Source organism: Chrysemys picta, chromosome 23 (assembly GCF_011386835.1).
Source record: "Chrysemys picta bellii isolate R12L10 chromosome 23, ASM1138683v2, whole genome shotgun sequence".
Taxonomy (NCBI): domain Eukaryota; kingdom Metazoa; phylum Chordata; order Testudines; family Emydidae; genus Chrysemys; species Chrysemys picta.
In genome coordinates this window covers 16,531,612-16,555,933 of record NC_088813.1, presented here as the reverse complement: position 1 = coordinate 16,555,933, position 24,322 = coordinate 16,531,612, and the positions used below count along the sequence as shown (strand labels likewise).

General features: G+C 38.3%; 1 protein-coding gene across 8 annotated transcripts in view; it reads right to left on the bottom strand.

Annotated features, from left to right (window-relative positions):
- The window catches only part of ZMYM4 (zinc finger MYM-type containing 4), a 60,905-nt gene that overhangs the window by 36,175 nt on the left and 408 nt on the right, over nt 1-24,322 (bottom strand). For 3 of the 8 annotated variants that reach the window (XR_010594636.1, XM_005298394.4, XM_065577028.1), the window contains exons 2-5: nt 6,987-7,029; nt 6,336-6,860; nt 4,580-4,647; nt 3,727-3,897 (exon numbers count right to left, since the gene is read on the bottom strand). Coding sequence is in view for 7 of the 8 variants with exons in the window: in XM_005298394.4 (XP_005298451.2) it covers nt 3,727-3,897; nt 4,580-4,647; nt 6,336-6,860; nt 6,987-7,029 (807 nt within the window). In the remaining variant the exon portion in view is untranslated. Of the gene's footprint in view, nt 1-3,726; nt 3,898-4,579; nt 4,648-6,335; nt 6,861-6,986; nt 7,030-8,152; nt 11,296-11,366; nt 13,655-13,741; nt 13,871-20,669; nt 20,968-24,322 lie in introns of those variants that run through there. The other 5 variants (XM_065577026.1, XM_065577025.1, XM_042854003.2 and 2 more) reach the window with 5 other exon arrangements.

The following is a 24,322-nucleotide window of genomic DNA, read 5'->3' as shown; positions in this document are numbered from 1 at the left end:
CTCATATGTAAATTGAGGAATTTCCTCATGTCCATAAAGGGAGTAGGTGTCAGAACTAGAATGAGGCGTTCCTGTCTTCTGTTCAAACCATGCTCCCCTATTTGCTCTCTCCAGACATTTAAACAAAACAGCGGCCACCACGCAGAAGCAAGGCACATTCTATATGCAGAGTCTAAAGTTTAAAAAAATAGTTTCATGGAACTATATATATATATATTATATATGTTTAAACAATTTTCAAAACACACAATACATTCAATGTTTTATAACAACAACGAGGAGTCCGGTGGCACCTCAAAGACTAACCAGTTTATTTGGGCATAAGCTTTCGTGGGTTAAAAAAACCACTTCTTCAGATGCATGGAGTGAAAATTACAGATGCAGGCATTATTGTACTATATTAGTTAATATATATAATAATGCCTGCATCTGTAATTTTCACTCCATGCATCTGAAGAAGTGGTTTTTTTAACCCACAAAAGCTTATGCCCAAATAAACTGGTTAGTCTTTGAGGTGCCACCGGACTCCTCGTTGTTTTTGTGGATACAGACTAACACGGCTACCCCTCTGAATGTTCTATAACGGAATCTACAAGGCAGATAAAGTTTATCCTATTTCCAGGCATGTGGGGGCAGTAAAATCCACATACTGTGTATAATGTCAAGCTTTATATTTCTATTGGGGCTGGAGGAAAATTTCCAAACTTCTTTACTAAGGGCTTGTCTACACTATGCAGCTTTTAGCGACAAGGCTGTGTCGACACAGCCTTGTCGCTAAAAGTCAGCGTGTGAGAACACTCTCTGTTGGTATTTTGTCGGCACTTTTGCCGACAAAATATCTCCAGCCCCGCAAGCGGCATAAGCTTTGTCGGCAGGAGAGCGTTCACACTGCTGCTTGCGTCAGACAAAAGTTTTGCCTTTGGTGGTGGGGGGGGGGGGGGGAGAGCTTTTTAAAGTACCTGCGAAAGACAAAAGTTTTGGCGACAAAGTCGCAGTGTAGACAAGCCCTAAGAAAACTGAGTTACATCTCTTAGAATTTCCCACAAGAACACCCAGGGATACTAGTCCCCTTTGGGAACTGATGGACTGCAACATTTAAAGTTTCTCCTCTTTTAAAAGTGAAGATTTATCTGCGTGCAACAGAACAGAGCTTTTTTTTTTTTTTTTAAACTATAAAAAACTTTAAAACAACTGGAAAACACTATAACTTTTAAAGTTTACAAATCAGCTGTAAACAGATATTTTAACAATTTTAATTATAGTGTTAGCTGCAGGCATTGTTGGTAATGGGAATAGGATCACACCCTGATGTCCATTATGCATGATTAGGTCCTTAGAGAGCAAAATTTCAAAGCAATACAATTGAGCTGAAATCTAGAAAGCATCAGCCTTAAAAATCACTTGCAGCAAAGTGTACTGTGTATTTCAGACTGGAGGGAAAAAAAACCACATTCCCAACTTAAAAAAGCCAAATTAAGAAAATCCTCACTAGCTTAGATATTTCTCCTCAGTAACAAATAAAGATGATTACTATAGGATTCTTTTACCCAAGGAATGTGTGTGTCTAAGAATTTAAACTTCATATATCTAAGTTTCCAAGTCTTCACTGACATTCATGAATATGACTTTTGATAAGCAGAGGATATCCTGCATTAAGTTCTGCTTTCATAGCCAAACCCATGCAGCCTGAAATAAGAATCTGCAAATTATTACATACAGGAATGAATGTTTAATTACAGTAAACAAAATAAATAAAACAACAACAAAATCAATGTTGTATTCTCCAACCAAACACTGACACAGATACCAACTAGCAAGTCCTAGAGTAAACAAAATTCATGAAATATTTTGTCAAATAATTTGGAATCATACACATGAGAAAAAAAATATCACAAAGTATTCATGAACGTTGCACAAACAAAGTGAGGTGAAATTTGAATAAATAGTTGTTACAAATAATATTTCCAGCTTTAACCAGTACACAGGAAACTTTTTCTTTACATTTATCTATGAATAACAACTTTGTTTACTTGGACCCAGAAGGCACTGTAGTGCAAGTTTATAAAAAATTTTAAAGAAAAAGAAATGGAAAGACTAAAAAGGGCAGACACAGAAGAGTACAAAAAGGTACAGAAAGAACAAAAAATCAGAACAAAACAAACCCCACCACTACACAAAGACACCGAAACACAGGCAGCAGTGTCAATACTGTATTTACAAACACTAACTTTGTTCTCCTCTTACCTAGGGAAGAATTACACACACACACACACACACACACACACACACACACACACACACACACACACACTTTATTTTGAAAAGCCTTAGGCAAACACTAATTAACCATCATAATACCCTATGAGGATATTATACCCATATTAGGAATGAGGAAGACTGAGGCACTGTCAAATCAAATGATTTGCTTAAGGCCACAAAAAAAATCAAGTGGCAAAGATAGGTTAGAACTTTTAAAATCCTGCCCACACCTCCCTGCCACCACATTCAATCCACTAGCCCAGTGGTGCCCAACTTATTACATAGGAGGGCCACATAAACCTAAGCACAATCTTGTGTGGGAGGCCAAACAGATTATTAAAATGTGTAGAAGATTTAAACTCACCTGTATTGATTTATATTTTAAGTTCAGTTTGTTTTGTATGTATTTAGATAGACAATACTGTATCTAGAAACAACCTATTTATACATTTGTGTAATCTAAAATGATGTAAACATGACAAAACACTAATGAATCGGCCATTAGTATATTGTGCTGAAGCAGGCTGCGGGCCTTATGAAATGCTCCGGTGGGCCACGTATGGCCTGCTGGCCGTCGGTTGGGCACCACTGCATTAGACCAATGGTTCTCAACCTTAGAATCATGAAACTTTTTTCTGTATGGTCACAAAAATTTCTATAAAGCTCAAGAATCCAAGAAAGCATTTAAGCATACACTTAAGTGTTCCTATAACTGAAGTCAAGTCAATGGGAGTTAAGCATGTGATTAATTGCTTTTGTGAATTAAGGCCTGTACGGGTACGTCTACACAGGGATAAAAGATCCGTGGCACAGTTGTAGCTGGCCCAAAGCAACTGACTTGGGGTTTATGGGACTCAGGCCCTGGGCCTGAAAATACTGCTATGTAGATGTTTGGGGTCGGGACCCGCGAGCCTGAGCCAGCTAATCTGGGCCACCCACAGGTTTTTTATACCTATGTAGACATTCCATAAGCTTTATTTCCAAAAAATTGTTTCTAGCCTTTATGCTTGTGAAGGTAACCTTTAGGATGTAAACAGCAGATATAGTCTATTTTTATATACAGCTATGGTGTGACAATTCACAAAATAGTCAATAAAAACCATGAATTATACTTTAGATTTTTTTAAACAGGACATAGACACGGGCTGGACCGAAGGGTCTACTTTAGCCACAAATGACATAAACAACTTACTTGCAGTGCTATGTTTTTAAAAAATGATGTATTACAGCATTTTGGTTTTTACCTAACAAACAGTATGAAACATTCTGAGATATGGGGTCATGGGAGGAAAAAACGTTGTTTGGTTTTGGGATTGGGGCTGGTAAAAGATAGAGAATCCCTGCACTAAGCTGTAACGCCTGTATGGTTGAAGCTTCAACCACCAACCAAGTGCAAGATTTAATTCATATTCAGTTTATAGGACTGAATGTAAGAAACCAGAATATAGAAAGTAATGGCAGACTTACCTCAGAGTTATCAGGTTCATCTTTAATTTTGTCTAACAGTCCCTGCTGTGGTGCCATAGCTTTATCATATTCATCATCCAAAGGCTCTTCCTTAATTCTAATATTTGAGGCAAAGGAATTCCCCAGCTCCTGACCAATGGATTCCTTGCTAGCAAACAGGTAGCTAGGCTCCTGAGGCACAATAATATGAAAAAGAATTTACACAATATCCAGTGTTTAGATGACCACTTCCTATATGTCTGTAACTATTACCTTCCCTCTTCAAATGCTTTGGCTCTTATAAACAAAGCAACAGACACTTAAAAACAGTAGGCTCTACAAATCTAGGATGAAATCATGGCCTCACTGAAGTCAATGGTAAAACTCCCACAGACTTCAGCAGGGTCAGGATTTCATCTATTAAGTAGTTTCTCCCGCATAAGAACAGCAATAATCGGTCACCAAAGGTCCATCTAGCCCAGTACCCTGTCCTCCAACAGCGGCCAATGCCAGGTGCCCCAGAGGGAATGAACAGAACAGGTAATCATCAAGTGATCTATTCCATCGCCCATTCCCAGCTTCTGGCAAACAGGGACACCGCAGAAGACTCACCAAAAAGCAACTACTTGTCTAGTAGTTGGTCTCTAAATTATGTGTACAGCAACTTTACTATCAAGGGCCCCCATCCAAAGAGGGTGGGCAAAATTAAAATAATCTGCATTTGATCTTTCAAAGTAGTAAAAATGTATATGGAGACAAACTGCAGTTATTTTGAAATACCCAAAACAAACACATTTTGCTATATCTATATCTATATAAAAAAAAAAAAAAAAAACACAAACACCCTCACACATCTGAGAGTTCCATAACTTACCCTGAAGTTAGTTTCTGGAATCTGTGGTGCTAACTGCGTCCGTAACGTTTCTTCTACTTGATTAGTAACTGGGGAAAACGTATATTAAATAGAAGTTAATACAATTCTTAGACAAAACTGCTTCAAACCGTCTAGGGTCTTATACCAATGTCCATCAGCATAATATCTGAGTATCTCTTATGTATTATATTCAAACTTTTCCTCCTCTTCCTTCCCAAAGCAGGTCAAATATAATGCTCAAACAGAATTAAGATTTTTGTTCTTCTATTAGATAATTTATTTCCCGACATCAGTGAAATGGTCATAAAATTCTGAAGCAGATACCCCTCCCTGTGGGTTATCTGCATCTGAATAAACTGGATCCTGCCATGTTTCTGCATTTACATTTATATCTGGCTATTGATTTTTTCAAAACAAGGAAGCAAAGACGACTCATCTATTTCTTGTTTTTCTGCCCCTCTCCCTCGCTCCATAAGTACTAGCAGCTAATACATGAAGAGATGTATTCAGTGCATGCTCTTCTTAAAACGTTCAAAGATACTGCATTTGTTACATAATTAACAAAGCAAGTTTGTGAACATTTATTATAGCTGTCACAGTTAGTGGCCACTTTACTCAAGGTTGCAAAAACAGTTTCTGAGAGTTCAACTTTAAGCTCATCATAATTTTCCAAAATATGCCCTTCTGGGGCAGAAATATTTTGTGCTTGGTCTCTGCCCAACGGTTACGTGGTCTGGGGAAAAAAATCCCATTCACTTTTTAAAATTGCCCTTGTGTTGTTCCCTTTACATATGCTGAGATTGTAAAACATTGATTTTAAAATTCTTGTAGAGTTACAAGCCTTTGAAAATGCAGGATTGGGTATGCACAACAGTAAATACCGGAGTTGTAAGTTGTACAGAACACTAAGAGGCAGCAATCAGAAACCTCTCATTCCAGGGCCAGCCCTACAGCCTACTTTCTCCCCATCCCCCGAGATTTCTGAACATGATTAGATCATATATTAATTCAGCTTGTTCTGTTACTGTCAAGCTTGGCATCCCACATTGTACTGAGGCTTCCAGAGCCTGGGAAGTTTGAAATAGGTACATGGGTAGCAGGATCACTAGGCCACTTTCAGGCTTCCTTGAATGAGGAGAGGATCCCCAGGCATCCCTTTGGCCCTGTCCATGATGGCTGGAGAGAGAGTCTGGGAAGCAAATTCCTTGTCCCAGTAGACAGTGTGTCTCAAAGCTGCTCTCTAGCTGACTACTTGGAGGCACCAGTGTACCTTTAATAAACCTTCCCCCAATGCCACCCTTGAAGGGCACACATATTAATAGCATGCATTTCACAGAAGCATCAGTGCATTACTGACAAACTTTTAAAGACAAAAATCATAGAAGAGAAGAATGGAAGTATAAAGAGACTGCAAAGCACATGATCAAAAATCACAGTAAGAAAGCTTAAAGTGACATTGAGCTCACTTAATAAAGCCACAATAAAAAGGTTTAGGTTGAGATATTCAAAGAAGGCTAAGGGAGTCAAGCACCCGATGCCTAAAAGGCTAGAATTTTCAGAAGAGCCTAAATATATAATTTCTATAATATGCATTTGTCATATTTCAGGGTTCAATGTAAAATGCTTTCCCTGCATTCAGGTGGACACATTACCCTCCCCAAGATAATGGGCTACCTAACTAACTCTTCGAGTGGTCTGTATCTAGTTCTCTTTTTCCCCTCTCCTGAGCGGTTATTTCTGTGGGTTAAACGGTTACCTGCTTTATCCAGGAAACTGCTTTTCAATCTGGAATCCAACTCTTTAGGAATTTTTTCCAAACGTTTTTCACGTTCTTGGAAAGGTCCTTCTCTGCTTTTCTCTTTTGTTGAAAAAGTCTCTTTACCATTATCTCTTGCTATGCTAAAATCCTTCCGAATGGGTTTAAATATAGGGCCCGGATCACACGATGAAGTGATGTCCTTTTGGATTGCATTTTGTATTTGCAATTCTTTTTCACTGTCCAATTCATGTTCTGTAACTCTCTTTCCGTCCTCCAGGTTATCTTCAGTGTGAATCGTAGACGGGAGACTGTCTTTTGGAGTAAAATTTTGATCATCCTCATTGTCACTCCCAACAACTGGAATCCCTGCAAGATCCCCTGAGTTCAGAAAATAATCATCTTCATCCAGCAGTGAGTTTTCAGATCCTGTTCGATTCTGCATTTCATAGGATATGCTTTCAAGGGCAGGTATTAAATTGTGATCCGCGTCCTCAGACATTTCTGCATCCAGAATATCACCACCTATGAATAAGGAAAAAGAGTGCAGGTCTTCAAAAACCACCATGTTTGGGTTTAACAGAGAATATGCATACAGCATTACACTTTAGCTTACTCATAAATACATATATAAATAAAAGAAGCACTTACATTTCTCTGTAATGTCAAAAACTGCATTAGATTTGTCTTCAAACTGTAAGAAGGAAAACATTACATGATTATCCATGGCAAGTGTGATGTATTGTGGTGTAACTTACCCTACAACAAAATTCACCACCCACCACTACCAAAATTGTCAATATAAGATTTTGTAAATTAGGATTACTTTATTCTGCAATATAACTACATTAGAAGTTGCAAAGTGACATTTATTGTAGCTGCTTTCGTAGTGTACAGAAAAGCACAGCATGGAGGTTTAGAATTAATACTGCCTCACTTCAGAAAAAGGGTAAAAAAAAAAATTTAGTTTAATCCCTCCCCACCCCCACCCCCAAATAAAACCAACAAAAAAAACCCACACGCCCAAACAAATAAAGATCAGGGATTCCACCCAAGGGAAACTAAGGCCTAATGTAGACCAAATTGGCCTTTTTCATACCCAAATACTAAGGTGACCAGCACACTACGAATATAGAGACACCAGCACACAGAACTTCCATTGACCTTATGGGCTGCATAACCACATTTGGCCAGGGAATCTTCCCTTTTCCATAACGCACATAGAAAGTACGGTAACACCTTCTTTCCTAAGAGTTTTGACAGTGCATGAGAGTAAGGCACAGAACTGAAAAGTGCTTGTGTTTATGTATTGTACGGAACATGTGTTTTCATTACACATTCCCTGACAGATGTTAACATTGATAGCATCCTTTGAGGCTTTTCAAAGCCAAAACGTGCACCAAGGAGAACCAGAAGGTCCAACAGAATTCTTATTATTTCTTCTGGTGACATAACTTCCCTTTCAGTGGAAATGGTAACGCTTCCGTTTTAAGTCATATCTGCTTTCTTAAGGCAACTGTAAGAGGTAAAGAAATTAAACTTCCCATCGAGGCTAGAATAATCTTTGCCTTCCTCATCTGGAGCACAAGCAATGTGTAGATCCTGGAAGGTTTGAGCTTTCTTACTGCTGCAATGAATTGGGCAATGTCTGGTGAGATGCAAATCTCAGGCTGGTCTATGGGCGCAATTCTCTCCTCAATTACACTAGTGTAAATCAGGAGTATTTCCACGGAAGTGAACTGAGTTACATTAGTGTAAACTTAATGTGAGAATAAAATCAGGATCTATAAACCCAGAACTCTTCCTAGCGCTGGTACCTAGATGTTGAGAACTCAAGAGAGAAGGATGCAGTACTGGAAGTGTCCCTGGTAGCAGAATCTCAGTAGGCACTTGCTGCCATTTCCCCAGGGTGTGCAGGTATGTATCCAGACTGGAAGTCTCCTGGAGATACAAAAAAGGGACCAAGGTTCAGTTCTACATCCAGGTCCAGTAGCAATGTTTTCACTCTTCTTCATGAGGACAAAGAACATACCAGAGAGAACTTGCTAGTGGGGCATTGTAAGTTTCCAATGGAGGTGAGGCATTAGATCAAACTCATTCTCCTTCTTGAGTTGCATTAAGATCTTAAGTGATTCTTGGGCTCGTTTGAGATCTCTTGAACATCTGAGAACTAATTTTTAGGATCCACCATAGCCTTTGGTGGTCATCCTACATGTGTTCAGAATCTAGCTCCCAGAATCTTCCTCCTCTCCGGGTCCCATACGTGCTGAAGTCCTGTAGTTACTGGAGGCTGGAGTGTTAGAACCCTAATTATTTCTGCTCCATGGAGGGGATTCAGAACCATAAAGTGTTATAGATGAAGAAGGGGCCAGAGAGATATTTGCTTTATGGCAGATTTGCAGGATGTGTCCTTTATAGAATTCAAAACTTTGTCATGATCAATCTGACATGGAATCAGATGATAATGGAGTCGACATGGAGGATGTTGAAGCTGGAAAGCTGCACTTCAAGAACACATCAATTTTTCCATCACTGAAGTCTTTTGGAAAGAAATCTCTGTTAAAGAGACATTTATCCTGTAGAGGACCTCCCTAACTTGGGCGCTTCGACGTAGTACTGTACAATCCTTTGTCACTTTATAGGAGGTGAGAGATCCTGTGAATTGTCACTGTAGGTTTTGCCCCTTCAGTAAACTAATTGCTTCATTCAGGGAAACGAGAGGTTCAACTTGGATTGTAAGCAATGTTTGTACAGCACCTAGCATGATGGGACCTTCGGCACCAACATACAATACCAAGTTCTTTTTCTGAACAGGTTGAAAAATATTTGCAATTCAGACAGCTTGGAATGGCTCTTTAAAGTGTTTACCACATTTTCAACCATCAGATTGTCCTTGAAGAAAAAACCTGTTTTGGATTTCTTGTCTCTTTCCTCTATGGAGCTGTCAGAATGAGAGGTGATGTGTACGTTTGGCTTGGGCGTTATTAGATCCTTTTGGATTTATTCTTTTTACAAGATTCAAGGCATACATGAAAACATGAATAGATCACTAGTACGTTTTTATTTCTACTTTGTTTTACTTCTGCTGGCAACCATTGAAGGCCCTAGTTTTATATACAGTATATCACACAATCCACCTTAGAATTAAATATCCTTCTTGATAGGTTCCCTTCTTTGGACCCTTAGCAGACTTGGAGGAGCCTTCAACCACAGCAGGAACAAGGAGTAATTGACCTGGGAAAGACATACTGGAGTGTAACTGCTTAGATCTCAGATCAAGATCTTGCAGAAGCAAGAACTGGGAACAGAGGTACCAGGTCTAGATGTACTGGAGAAGCTTCTCTGCCTATTGCCAATAAGGCCAACTATAAAGCTTTAGAACATAGGAACTATAATACCTGATCAGTCCACCTTGTCCCGTATCCCATTTCTGATGGTGGCCACCACCAAAACCCTCACAGGAAGATGCAAAAATCCTCAAAATGGACAACTCAATGACCAGCCTATTGGGACTGGGGAAAACTTCTCCTCCCAATCAGTGGTTTAATTATGCACTGAAGGTGAGGGTTTATATCCCTTTTTTTCTAACTAATATAACTGTGGATATTCTGACTACTCATATACATTTCTAATCCATTTTTTAATCTTATTAAGCTCTATGGCTCCATGTTATCTCTTGGAAGTAAGTTCCACATGTTTATACATTTTGTTGTAACAAATAATTATCTTTTAGCAGTTTTGAATTTGTTGTTTTCAATTTCTTTGGGTCCCCTCACCATTCTTGTATTATGAGAAAGGGTAAATAAGAATGCCCAACTGGCCTTCTCTATACCTTCTTTACTTTGTATACTTCTATCATGCTCTCTCTTAATTGTCCTCTCTCTAAGAAGTCCCAATATTTTCTCACGTGGAAGTTTTTCCCTGTCCCAAACAAATGTCATCTATCTCTGAATGGCCTTTATTTATTCTGCTCTAGCCTTTTAGAAGGTGCCCAGAAATGAACAAAGTATTCCAAGTTTGGATATATATTTGACTTGTACAATGATATTAAACATATTTTTTCATCCCATTCCTTATGCATCCCAATATTGTTTAGCTAAACAAAAAACACTGCTGCATATTGAACAGGAATTTTCACTGAACTTCCAAGGAAACCCTAATAATGGCTTGGCCCCTACTTGTTGGAGAGCAGCCCTGGTTCTTGACCTATCCAACCTGCCTTAATCTATCTAAGCTCCTACTCTTCTTTACCATCACACTGTTGCATTGAAGGAACAGACCCCAAGAGCCATTTGGAGGCACGGACTCAAATTGCTCAGATTGTCTCCGGAAGAGACTATGTGTATATAAAGACAACTTCTTCATTTTTGCTGCACTGAATAACTACCTAGCAAGTACAGCACCTGCATTCTCTTTTTTCCCTTTTCAGCCACACCCCCCCAAACACCTCTGACCTTCCAAAGTTGAGGCTAGACTGCCTAATTTTCTAAGAGCAGAACCCTGTGACATGATGAGAACCCCCAACTCCCACAGAAGTCTTTGAAGGTTGAGGGTTCTGAGCAACACACATCATCAAGTCCTAAAAACATGAGTCTGCAGATTGGCTATTGCTTTTTCAAAAAAGGCAGATGTTTTGCTTGTCATAGTGCAATCTTGGGAGGCTCACCCTTCAAGTGTCTGATCTACCACCAGTGTAGCTCTGATGAGAGGTGCACAATCCTTTAGAAACACATTTCTAGAAAATTTTAGGAGAAAAATAATATATTCCTATAGTTGCATAATGGGGACAAAGAGCTGGCTTCAGAGTTTGAGGTTATTTTCATATACAAAATAGTACATAACCGTATAGAGCAATCTGCTCACAGGACAGTATCCCACTGATTGCAAGAAGCAGTACACAACTACTTACAACCTGGGATAATGAGAACATAACCACCTTATAGGAAACAGAAAAAGTCAATATCCAAAACCAAAGTGTTGTTGCATTGAGTAATATAGTGAAATTAAAATAGCAAGGTTTTTATAAATTACCATATTATGCTAATACAGATGTTCTGGTGTGGTATTGTAAGTAGACTCACAGCAACTGCAATTAACAAACAGGAGGAGGAGGGAGGAAAGTTTTTCCCCATAAAAACCTGCTTGACCTGCACTGTCCCAAAGCAGTTTTAAGGAAGCTGGCTGCAAAAATTAGCAATAAAATAAGATAAATGAGTGTTCTTGCTATTCACATTACTACATCACTTTGTAGTCCTGACTTGACTGCACATAGTTTTAATAGACGACAGCACAATTGACACACTCCTTACCATTGGATCATAATACTCTCACACTAGTTACCACAGGCCTTATTTGGTGCTTCTGCATGTAGTCTTTTTCCTATACTGGAAAAAATGCTGTGTTGCATTTAAGGCAATGTTCTGATCCTCTCTCCTACTACAATACTTCATGGTAGCTCTACTGTAATTTCTACAGCTCTAGTCAACATGATAAAATTGTTAGTCTATACCACTTTAAATTCTTCTGAAAACTGCCTTCACTTTGCCCTAAGTTTGGTCTCCTGACATCGCTGGCACTGTGTTTTAGTGAATCAAAGTATGGAACTGGAGTCCATGAATTTCCATCACGGCTCAACTGCTGACCCACTGCATTACCCGGAGAAAGTTAATTTGAACATTGCACCTCAGTTTCCCAAACTAGCATGAGGATGCCAGTACTTCACAAAGATGTTGTGAGGATCACTTAATATCTGTAAAGCTATTTAAACATGCAAGTTGCTATATAAGTATCAAGTATTATTCTGGAAACCAGATCGTACTGCTTATAGGTCTGATCTTGCTGAATATCTTCAACCCCTATTCAAGATGGTGGGAATTGGGGGCACTCTGCATATCACATGAAGTATCCCACATATTGCAGGGCAGAGATCCATGTACTGTATCTATCACCCACACTTCTTTATGATGCACATTTATTATAGCTAGAAGGACCTGAGAGCAGCTGCCTCCAGATTACAGACCATGTTCTGGGCCAGTGATGAGGAACTGTAAAAGAGGATGGAGCACACCAAAGTCCAGTAGTCTGTGCCTGAAGTTCCAAGTGTATTCCCAAAAGTGATCTTAATAAATTAAGGCAAGATGTAGGATTACTGTACCACTTTGCTAGCCAAAGAGCTTTTTTCTAAGTGAGGATGTTTTATTTTGCTATGTATTCATGTCACATCATTTCTATAAAGTGCACTTAGTGTGATAGGTATTACTTAAAGTATGCTTATGACGGCTAAATTTTGAAACTAGCAAAAGTTACATGTTACTATTTTTCATAATGGAGATGTTTTAGAAGACTATAGGTTTTAGGTATTTTCTCTAGTTTGAAGATTATATTAGCTTGTATTCTGCATACCTGAAGTGCAAAGAGAAAAATGCTCTTCAGCTGTGCACACAAGAAGCCTGGTTAGGTGTTAGCTTGTCTAAAGAAAATAAGGGTTTTGATAAGCTGGGCACCAAAATATTTAGCAGAATTGTCAGATTAATTTAAGTAAATCTGATATGTTGTGCTTTAGTTTAATTCTTCCAAGTCTAAGCATCTAAACGACCACACTGCCGTGTAAAATGTATTTTACTCAAGTTGCAAGGCACATCAGAATTATTAGACACTAGAATGCTTACCACTAGCCCCTTTTTTTGCCTGGCATGGGTGACAGAAGGGTATTAACTGTAGTTTAGTATTATACACTTTGATTTGTAATAATTAAAAACTTGCTCATAATTACAATGGCATTAAAAACTGTAACAACATCCATACACCATTAATAATAATTTTTGTACAGTACTAAGAGTAAGGCTGCTTTGAGGCTGACAATTTCATTTTTTATGCAAAACAGGTAAGTATAACATTTTTTAAAAAGAAACCATTAAGGTCCCTCCCTTGTTCCTTTGTAACAACCCCTTGGAAGCTTGAAATATTTTTTCCCTTCACCATTTTTCACCACATAGGTTTTAGGGCTGATTATGAGCAGGGATGCTAGGTCAACTGTAATATATATTATATATATTTTAAATCACAGATTCCACATTTTCCTATCTCCTATGCAGTTTCCCTTGTGCACACACACCACAGCCTACGCCATCGCTTTGGAAAACAGACAACTTTTACAGAAGACAACATTTTTTTTTTTAAAAGGTCATTCAACATTTAATTAATATTCCTGAACCCAGGTGTAATGAAGTCAGGAAGTGCTCCCTGACCCTTGGTGCATGACATCACTGGAGGGTTGTTAGGCACTCAGCCAATCACATTGCCCCTCCTAGATTTGAAACCTGTACAACACAAATAGTTAAAATTAATCAGTGGGCCATTCTTAGGGCTCCTTTTGCAGAATAACAGAGAGACCAATTGATTCATACCTTCAAAACACCTAGAGAGTGAGGAGAGCAGAGGGTAACAAAGAGCCAGCCTGCTGCAAATACCTGCTACAGGAAAAGAAGCACTTCAACAGGAAGAGAACCCCTAGAGGTCAGAAGAGCCATAGAGATCTGTGAATAAGAGAGCCACAGAGTTGTGCATTAAAGACTGCTATTTAATTCTACAGAGCCCCCTAGCAGCTTCAGCAGTTTCAGCTGCCTGTAGCTAGTGTCTTATTTCTGCCATTCAGTTGCAGTGGGTGTGTAATGTATTTCTGTGTTATTTCTGGAGATAGTTGAAATAAAGTTTCGCTATAACATGTCTCTGGGATTTTAATTTCTACTACATTGTAAGCATTTTTAGATACAAATCTATTAAAAAAGACAACTAAATTTAAATTTAACAATGGGGAAGTATCAACAAGTTGCTGCAACAAGACCCTACCATTTATCCACATGTATGGGGGGAGGGGGGAATTATATATGGGTTGTCAGTGAACATGCCGATTTTCTTTTTAAGTCAAAGAAACTGTATTACAACATGCATTTTAGAGAATAATTGCAAAGTACATAAATGTGCTAATACTGTGAGGTGTAGCCTTTAAAATCAATGGGACTGTAAATACTCAACACCTCATAGGACTGGGCCCAGTTGTTTTTTTAAATCAAAATGTTTTGATTTAATCTAGTCTAACCTTGATAATGTCCCTTTAATTACAGGGTTTTTTTTTAAAGCATAGGCAATTTCTAACAATTCTACATACATGTTAAAAAATACTAAGGAAGACATTTTTCTGTTTCATATTGCTTCTGACCTTGTTGTTCACAATAAAATGTAAAGTTATACTTCATCCAAGGATATTAAGCCATCTAAGCACCAAAATAAAATTCTCAAAATATCCTTAATAGATTAACAGTGAGTTGCTAGCATCTTTACCCAAACATCTAGGCTCCTACTATACATGAAACCTAACCCTGCATTATGCTGCACAACCCCCACCCACCCAGAAATCTCAGTTGCAGATTGCAACAAAACTATAGGAGGTCCGGCAAATGGTTTCCTCGCTTGCATACACACACTTTATTGCATATTTTTTCAAATTATTTGGTACTCTTAGTTTGTATCCAATAAAAGCAGAAGGGGCTCCTACCCCCATAAAAAAAAATCCTCACCAAAAAAAATGCAATAGTGGGGGGGAACCTTCCTACCTGGCCCAATGGCCCCCTATAGGAAGGTTGTGGTTTGCAGCAGTTTTGTGCTGGTTGCAAAACCAACAGCCTAGTGCACATGGAGCGGAATCCTGCCAGCCTAGATGCCTGGAATCTACAACCATTTAAAACAAAAACAAAAAAAGCGGGGAGTGAGTGAGGGGAATTGGGGGGTTGCATCAGTTACATGCTGAACATCCTTCCTCCTCCTGCCATTTAAGTCATTCCACACACATCCCCCAAATTCCTGGATTATGGTGAAACACATTTGCAACTTACTTAGAATTTTAGAAGAACTTTCACTTACACCAGTGTAAATCAGGAGGAACTTCACTGAAGTCAGAATTATAATGGTATAAAAACCAGGATGAAATCAAAATCAGGCCCTGTACATTTTAGCAGCAAATGTTACTGATGTGATATTCATTAGATGAATTATTCCAAACCAAGATTCACTTTACATATTTTATTAACCCATTAGAATGCTTGTATTTTCCTGATTGAAAGTGTATGCTTAGAAGGATTTGTCCGCAGCTTCCAAAAAATTAACATTTTTTCAGTTAGGAGATTCTATCCTGCAAGGTGCTGAGAGCCCTCTGCTCCCATATAACTCAATGTGAGTTGAGGAGGTCACTCAGTATCTCACAGGATTGAGATTTTGATCACGTTAGAAAACAACAACAACGCATGCATTTAAAAACAGACTATCTGAGTCCAAATAATACAGCCAACTGACAATGATGACTACAAATATACTGTTTGGGGCCAGAGGACCAGCATACCAGAATCTAAGAGTCACACTTTCCTTTGCTCAGTGTATCTCCCAAGAGGTTAACTAGTTAACCACACTAACAATTGTTTTGTCAGCAATTTATATTATTAACAGTTTTGTCAGCAATTATATTACTAACAGAACATACGTTGTTTTATTAGACTTACGACAATAAGTCTTTGAAGACAGTGATGGAAACAGACTCTAGATTTTTCTGGTTTTGGCTCTAGTCCACCCCCAAATAAGAGACCTACAAGAGGGCTTTGCATATAAATTAAGACAATACGGGAGTGAGGTATCCTCTGGTTGCTGAAATATTACTTCGGGGGTTCTCAGACTTTTTCACCATGTGGTCGACATTATATTAATAGGTTGGTTAGTGGACCAGATAACAGTCCTGTGGTCTTTGCCTACAGTTGCCTCCCTTCCCATAACTGTCCTGTGGCAACTACAACAGTTGCTTACATGGAAGATAGGAAAGCCTTTATTTGTTTTTAGATATCTCTACTACAATGTGTTTTGTCCTTACTGAAACAATGTAATCAGGACATTGACTTTAGCTCTTTAATTCATCTTCTGTACTGATGCTTTCTTTTGCCTGTTCCTCCTCGCCCTTTTACATGGTGCCCTGCCACCTGATCCTCTCCTTCCCCTACTCTCATAATCCTGAACATTCCCCTCCAGCTGGTGGCTAAAATTCCAGTCCAGCTTGTGGTTCTAGATCCCATGGTTGGCTCCGATTTCCTCTTCTCCTCCTACATAGTTGTGGCTCTTAGTAGAGACAGCTAGACTGGATGCTCCTCCTTGTTTCCAATGTCTGTTATATGTAGTCTGGATACCTCCAAAAACAGGTGGAAACCAGAACACCAGTATTATGTGACCCAAAAACTCTCAACAACCCACCAGCAAATGCTCCACAGGACAGTTTGGAATTGTTGCACCACATAAATAAATGGGAGCCCAAAAACAAGATAGTCTGTACAAGATGCCCCAGTAAAAATAGTCAACATAAATTAAACATGCTGGAAACAACTATCCAAGATGAGGACCCTAGTGGTAAAGATTAGACTGTTTCTCCTGTAGCATCTGGCTCCTACGACAGCATTCAAAATGACTGTTACCAGCTGTCTAGAACACCTTCATCCATTGTGATACTTTCCAGAAAACTCACTCCATGGTCGACAGAAGGAATGAAGCAATTTTAGGAGACATAAAAGATATAGACATTCATACCACAATGCAAGCACATGACGCTCCAATGCCCTTTCAGAAAAATAAGAAAGTGTTGGTCTACATAGCAGATATTTTGGAAAACAAGCTAAAACTAAACTCAATCTCACTCAAAAACAAAACATTGTAAAACTTTAGAGCCTACAAGTCCTATATCTTATTCTGCCAATCGCTAAGACAAACAAGTCTGTTTACATTGATGGGAGATACTGCTGACTGCTTCTATTTACAATGTCATCTAAAAGTGAGAACAGGCGTTCGCATGGCACTTTTGTAGCCGGCGTTGCAAGGTATTTACATGCCAGATATGCTAAACACTTGTATGCCGCTTCCATGCTTTGGCCGCCATTCCAGAGGACATGCTTCCATGCTGATGATGCTCATTTAAAAAAAATAAAAAATAAAAAAAATAATGCATCAATTATTTTTGTTTCTGTACTCCTTGGGAGGAGAACTGTATGTCTCCTGTTCTGTTTTACCCACATTCTGCATATATTTCATGTTATAGCAGTCTCAGATGATGACCCAGAACATGTTCATTTTAAGAACACTTTCACAGCAGATTTGACAAAATGCAAAGAAGGTACCGATGTGAGATTTCTAAAAATAGCTACAGCACTCGACCCAAGGTTTAATAATCAGAATTTAAGTGCCGTCCAAAATCTGAGAGGGATGAGGTGTGGAGCATGATTTTAGAAGTCTTAAAAGAGCAACACTCTGATGCGGAAACTACAGAACCCAAACCACCAAAAAAGAAAATGAACCTTCTTCTGGTGGCATCTAACTCAGATGATGAAAGTGAACATGCATCAGTCCGTACTTCTTTGGATCGTTATCAACCAGAACCCATCATCAGCATGGAAGCATGTCCTCTGGAATGGTGGTTGAAGCATGAAGGGACATATGTATCTTTAGCGCATCTGGCACGTAAATATCTTGCAACACCAGCTACAATAGTGCCATCGCCTGTTCTCACTTTCAGGTGACATTGTAAATAAGAAGCAGGCAGCATTATCTTCTGCAAATTGTAACCAACCTTGTTTGTCTGAGTGATTGGCTGACCAAGGAGTAGGACTGAGTGGACTTGTAGGGTCTAAAATTTTACATTGTTTTATTTTGGAATGCAGTTTTTTTTTTACATAATTCTACATTTGTAAGTTCAATTTCATGGTAAAAAGGTTGCACTAGTTTTTTTGTTTTTTTTCCGTGCAAATATTTGTAATAAAAATAAATATAAAGTAAGCACTGTTCACTTTGTATTCTGTGTTGTAATTGAAATTAATATATTTTAAAATGTAGTAAACATCCAAAAATATTTAAAATAAATGATATTCTAGTGTTGTTTAACAATGCGATTAATCATGCAATTAATCATGATTTATTTTTTTAATTGCATGATTAATCACGATTAATTTTTTTAATTCCTTGACAGCCCTAATAAACATTGGTGTTAAATTTTAGTAAATAGCCTGAGTATTTGTATATATGATTTCAGATCTTTTTAATTCAAACAGGTAGATGAACTTTATGCTTTCTAGTTAGAGAATTAAATTTATATGTAGAACTCTGTTGTGGCTTTTCCATCTAAACTGAAAAAGCATAGGTTTGATGTTTGCTGTAGTGCCATTTGATTGGGACTTTTTTCTGAACGGTGCTCTAAAAAGGATTGTTTGATTCTGAACTGAGAGAGTCTGGGGTTTAATTTTTCTATTATTACTGTGTGTTTAGTACAGAGGCGTTGTACTTTGGCCTGAGGAATAATGAGGCTGTTAGTGGTTCATATCCCAGACTCCATTGTGCTATACTGTCAGTGTTCAGTTGGACCAGCCTCCGCTGTCTCTGGAGCATGACTGGAGATTCCCCTCAGTGATTTATGAATAATTATGGCTACAGCTCTTAGGGGGAAATTTTATGAATGCTGTACATGTTTAATCGGTCTCAAATGCTAATTTCGGGAATTACCTTTTGTTACTGTTTGTACCTAAACATTTCTTGGTTTATTTTTATTTACACAGTGAATATTTTTACATTATTTCTACTACCTATATTTCACTGTTTACTTGATATTAACCTAGCTTTAGATGGGAGTCTTTTGAACATTAACATAGTAAACACTGAAGTAAAAGCTGATTATATAATCTTCCCAAAGACCGATGATTTTTTTTATTTGTTTTTTCTAAAACCCTACTGATTTCCCTAAACAATTTTCTAGCTAATGCTACATTTTTTGTCATGGAAAAAGTGTCATTTTTCATAAAGAACCATGGCAACTTTCACAGGGTAACATCAAATTTCATAAACATTCATGTTAATAGCCAGTATCGATTAAACAATACTTCATCATGAGCTGAAATATTTCAGTACGTACCAGAATGAAGAAGCAAAGAATTTCCATTTACTTTTAACTTGTTGGAACTTTGAAAATATTCAAGAATCAAAGGGAGAACTTATTGAAAAAATAAAAATAAATTTCAATAAAAAATGTAAACAAAAGATACAGGAACATCTGCTCTAGGAAAATTTTTGTTCAGCTGAGTTCATCCTGCCACAATATTCTGTGTACCACATGCATTACGAGACTTAAAGTTGGTATAGATATTATTTACTCTCATTTTGAGTCCCTTTGCCAGAGTAGTGTAAAGTGCCCTATTATAAATGAGAATCTAGCCCAAATTCTCTGGTCTTATGCTCCCATGTTTAAAATTCTGCAGCGCAACATAGTGTGAAAAGGTTTTTCCAGCACTTGCATTGTGGACTGGCACACAAAGACAACTGCAACATTTGTCAAATCAGAAAAATTATCGACGTTCTTATACTTTGCCAATCTCAGTCTGGTGAATTATGGCCTAAATAAGAGATTTTCAGAGGATGTGGGGGGAAAGGCGGGACTGCTGGACAGCTAGAATTTTATGTTTTTGAAGCAAGTGATAAATTCTATGATTTCCATAAAATTGAAACCACGGTTAAGGAGTTTTAATTACAATGATATTTGAATATCATATATATTTTTCAATGAAAATTAAGAGTTACACATAGACACTTTGAAACTTCAAAATGTGTTCCAATTTGCATATGCTTCTGAAAGGCCACTTAAAAGTTTCTAAATGTGCAATTTCATAGCAGTGTTATTGAGTTAGAGACAATACTATTGTCAGAGCATTTCTAGAATCTGACTGCTAATTCTCTCTGGATAAATTAAAAAAAAACACAACCAAAAACATTTTTGACATGTGACCAACTGTGATTTTACCTTTCTAATTTATTTTTTGCCAAAAGCCAAAGAAAAGCAATAATTTTGCACTGATAAATCAAATATTACATTTGAAATTTGCTTTCTAATATGTAGCAAAAATGTATGGAAAATACAAAGCAGCTATGGGTTTCACAACACTACCAGTTCTCAACTGGTCTAAACAAAAGGCAGTAAGTAGCATGCATTTGTTGAACAAACAACATTTTTCTAACCTAAAGCTACAGATAAGAAGTCTTTAAAAAACGAGTTGCTTTTATTTTTGTTTCCCTTGCAGTTTCTGGGAAGTAGCATTTGCAGAAAGCCGGCACTAAGAAAAAGGAAAGGGTAAATAGAGAACGAGATGACATTTAAATTATGAGGTGAGCACCATTCCCTAACCTTTCTTATGGCTTACATGGGTGTCCTTTTCCCTGAGAGGGCTAAACAGCAAATCAGGGTAGCAGACCTCCTATCTCTCTCAAACTCACCTGTCATGTGGTCTTTGCTTCAGCGTGAACTATGCTGCTATCAGTGCAGACACTACCTGCTGGTGGAACCAGTTCCACACAAGAGGCCAACTCGACAGACTTCCTACTGCATTCCTGATATAATCCATTTAATCTTCCCTGTGGCACAGATCAATTTCTTCTCCAGGTAATTCCCCATATGGATCCTTGCACATCCTTTTTCTGTTCCCTTTAGACATCTGACATTAAAAAATGCACTTCTGTTGCTGTTCTCTGCCTGTCTCCCTTTTTCACCAGTAGAGACATGATGTTGCTTTCACTATAGAACGGAAAGCAAAAAATAGGCTAAGACACTAGAAAGCAGGAGCAGCTGCCACCCTAATGACAAGTGCTGGATGAAAAGTCTTCTACTGGAGAAGTCTTACTTTAACAGGTATAGACGATTACAAAGCACAGATGTTATCAGCAAGATAGCTCTGTTTCTATGCAGCTAGGAACTTGTTATAAAACGGACAGACGGTAGCCATCTGGATAGAGGGGGCTATTGACGGGAGTCCTTCACGTAAATTCAGTAAATAGAATCAGCTACAATATTATTTAGACATTATTAGAAGGTGAAGATGGAAACAGGTCCATTTGAAGAACGTTGGGCATGATTCTCACTGCAAGGCCACTTTACACAGCTCTAGTTGTGTGAAGGGCCTTAAAGTGTCCTTAAGTATATTTTACTTCCACTTGAAGACCCCTTTACACTGCTCTGGCAATGTAAAGTGGCCTTAATGTATAAGAGAATCAGGCCCATTACATTCACATATAGCAGCCAAGTGTGGAAGGATAACGGTAGCAACATGTTCTTTGAGAAATGGATTGTGACAGTAAATGCCTTTGAGAATCATAGACTCATAGGGTTAAAAGGGACCACAAGTCTAACCCCCTGCCAAGATGAAAGGCTGTTTATAATGTCTTTGCACCACTGAAGGAGGTTCAGCAATAGCAATTCTCAAATGAGAGAACATTTCCTTCCATTTTCAATGGCACAAGAATCATACTGAAGTTAACAAATGTTTGAAATATCTGCCTTATTAATGTAAGATGCCAGCTTGTCTGTCAGCACTAATTTAAATTTCCAAGGCCCCAAGGCTGCCCAACTTTACACACACTTAGTACTTTACTCCACAAATAGTCCCAGAGTGACAGAATAAGAACCTAAATAAATACATGCCCTGTTTAAGTTGTAATCTGTTCAAGAGAGGGACATTACAGTTAACTAGGAGGAAAGTGCCATGCGCATTTGAGGCACTTAAAAAAAAAAATTCACTTCTTAGTAGACGATATATTAGTGGACAACCTTCAACTTAAACCTTTAGCATTTATAAATACAAAGTAGTTTTATAATAATTTAAGTAGGTTTATTTATAGTCCTTATAAAATGTATCAGTGTTGTTTTGGGGAGAACACTAATCTCCTTTGATAATGATTTTTTTAATATTAAAAGTTGCAGAATATTATTAAAAAGCAAATAGAAGGGCAGCTTTTTGGTTTTTTGCAATGGCAAAGAGTTAATCTTTCCTTCATTTTTTGCAAATGTTCCTGGATCAAGTTGCAAGATTCATCCAATGGATTTAGCAAGATGACTATTTCAACATGTACAGAACTATCACTCTGGAGTGACAGTCCTTGCAAAAGGTATGGGGCGGGGGCATGGAGGAGGTTCATAACACAGATCAGGGCAATTTTTGAATATGCAAGCATTATAACTTATTAGGCTACCAGAAAGTTTAAGGATAATTAGGATATCCAGAAAGGAAAGGGATTCACGATTTTCCTCTTTTCACAATACATTACCACTGCGTATCCCAAATATCTCCTCTCAAAGATGGAATACATTTTGCAATAAACACTGCATAATGTACCTAAGAGAAATATACGGTTCACAGAAGAGCTATATTACTAACATCTGCATTGAGTGGAAATGAAGTTTTGCTTTGTATTTTCTAATGTATTTCTCTCATCAAGTCCCTCCCCTCCCAACTTCTTGCTAACATCTGAGAGCTTGAGCCCACATTATATATATATATATACACACACACACACATATACATATATAAAAACTTTACACTTCTGGGCAGTTGCACCAAGTTGAATGGGACTGCTCCTGAGTATAAAGCTACACAAATGTATAAGTGTTTGAAGGATCGGGGTCTAAGACAACATTATGATGTTCCATGACCCTATGGTAGTTGAGCAATATAAAACTACTTACACAGTGTCGCCAATTACATCCAGAAGATTCACATATTCTACCTAACAACTAACCAGTCACAAGGTTCATGTTATTTGAAGCAAATTAATTAAATTTATTCTCATTGAGTCTAGCGTCCAGAACTTGAAAGGACTTCATCATAAACAGCATCTCTCAGACAATGGAAATGGGACAGCTCAGAAGAATGGTAGTGGGATATGGAACTTTCATTTCTAAATCAGAAGCTCGGATCCGGGTTAGTATTGATTTACTTATTACTGACAGTTTTCAACTGGAGTTATACGAGTGCAGAAAAGAGCCACTGACTTGCTGCAAATTTATTTAGAAAAATGCTTTAAAACTTATTTTTATCAGCTATTCTTCAGGCAACGAAACATAGGGAATAAGAAATTTATTATTGAGATCTCTTATCACTGTGGTAAAACAATATGCCTGATATTCATGCAGACTTAACTGTGGAACTGAAGGACCATGTCTCAGTATTAGCTGGGCTAATATAGTGGAGTCTGGTGGCACCTTAAAGGCTAACAGATTTATTTGGGCATAAGCTTTCGTGGGTAAAAACCTCACTTCTTCGGATGAAGAGGTTTTTACCCATGAAAGCTTATGCCCAAATAAATCTGTTAGTCTTTAAGGTGCCACCAGACTCCTTGTTGTTTTTGTAGATTCAGACTAACACGGCTACCCCCTGATACTTATATAGTGGGTGCAGTCTGAGTAGCTAAGAACTGGATGAGCCTGCCATGCTGAGAACTCACTTTGGTTTGACATGGACAATTAACATAACTTTTTAAAAACAACTACAGTGTGTGCTTAAACAAGGGAAAGCCAGACAATTAAATCCCGATGATGAAACCTAATAAACTTGAATTGTGTTGCTTGAATAATGACATCCGGAGGACCAACTGACACTCCCTTACAAAATTTTAAAGAGGTACTATCACTCAATTGATTTGCACCGGACAATTTTAGGGAAACCTAGAAAATTTTAAACACTTGAAATGCACCTTAGCTACCGGGATTCCATACCCTTAGTTAGTGGGGACTTGTTGGGTCACTGCATTTATATGAATCCCAGCATGCTTTATGATGGCATCTCACTCCCCACCAGGTCAGGACCTCCAGCCATAGACTACCTAGGCTTTAGCACGGGAGGTTGGCAGGGGAAGAGAAAGAAGGATCGTTTCCAGACAGCCATCTTTTCAAGACCACTATTAAAAGGTGCCTCCTGCTCTCCCACCATCCACACGCCAGGTCCCGATCACCGCCCCCATACCACCCACCCTCCCCAACAGCAGAGGCGGGCTGCACGATCCCTTCACCGGGGACAAAGAGGAACGGACGCTGGAGTCCCTCCCACCAGCTCAGCACACTCCAGATACCCACCCCGGCTGCCCCACTCCCTGCCCCT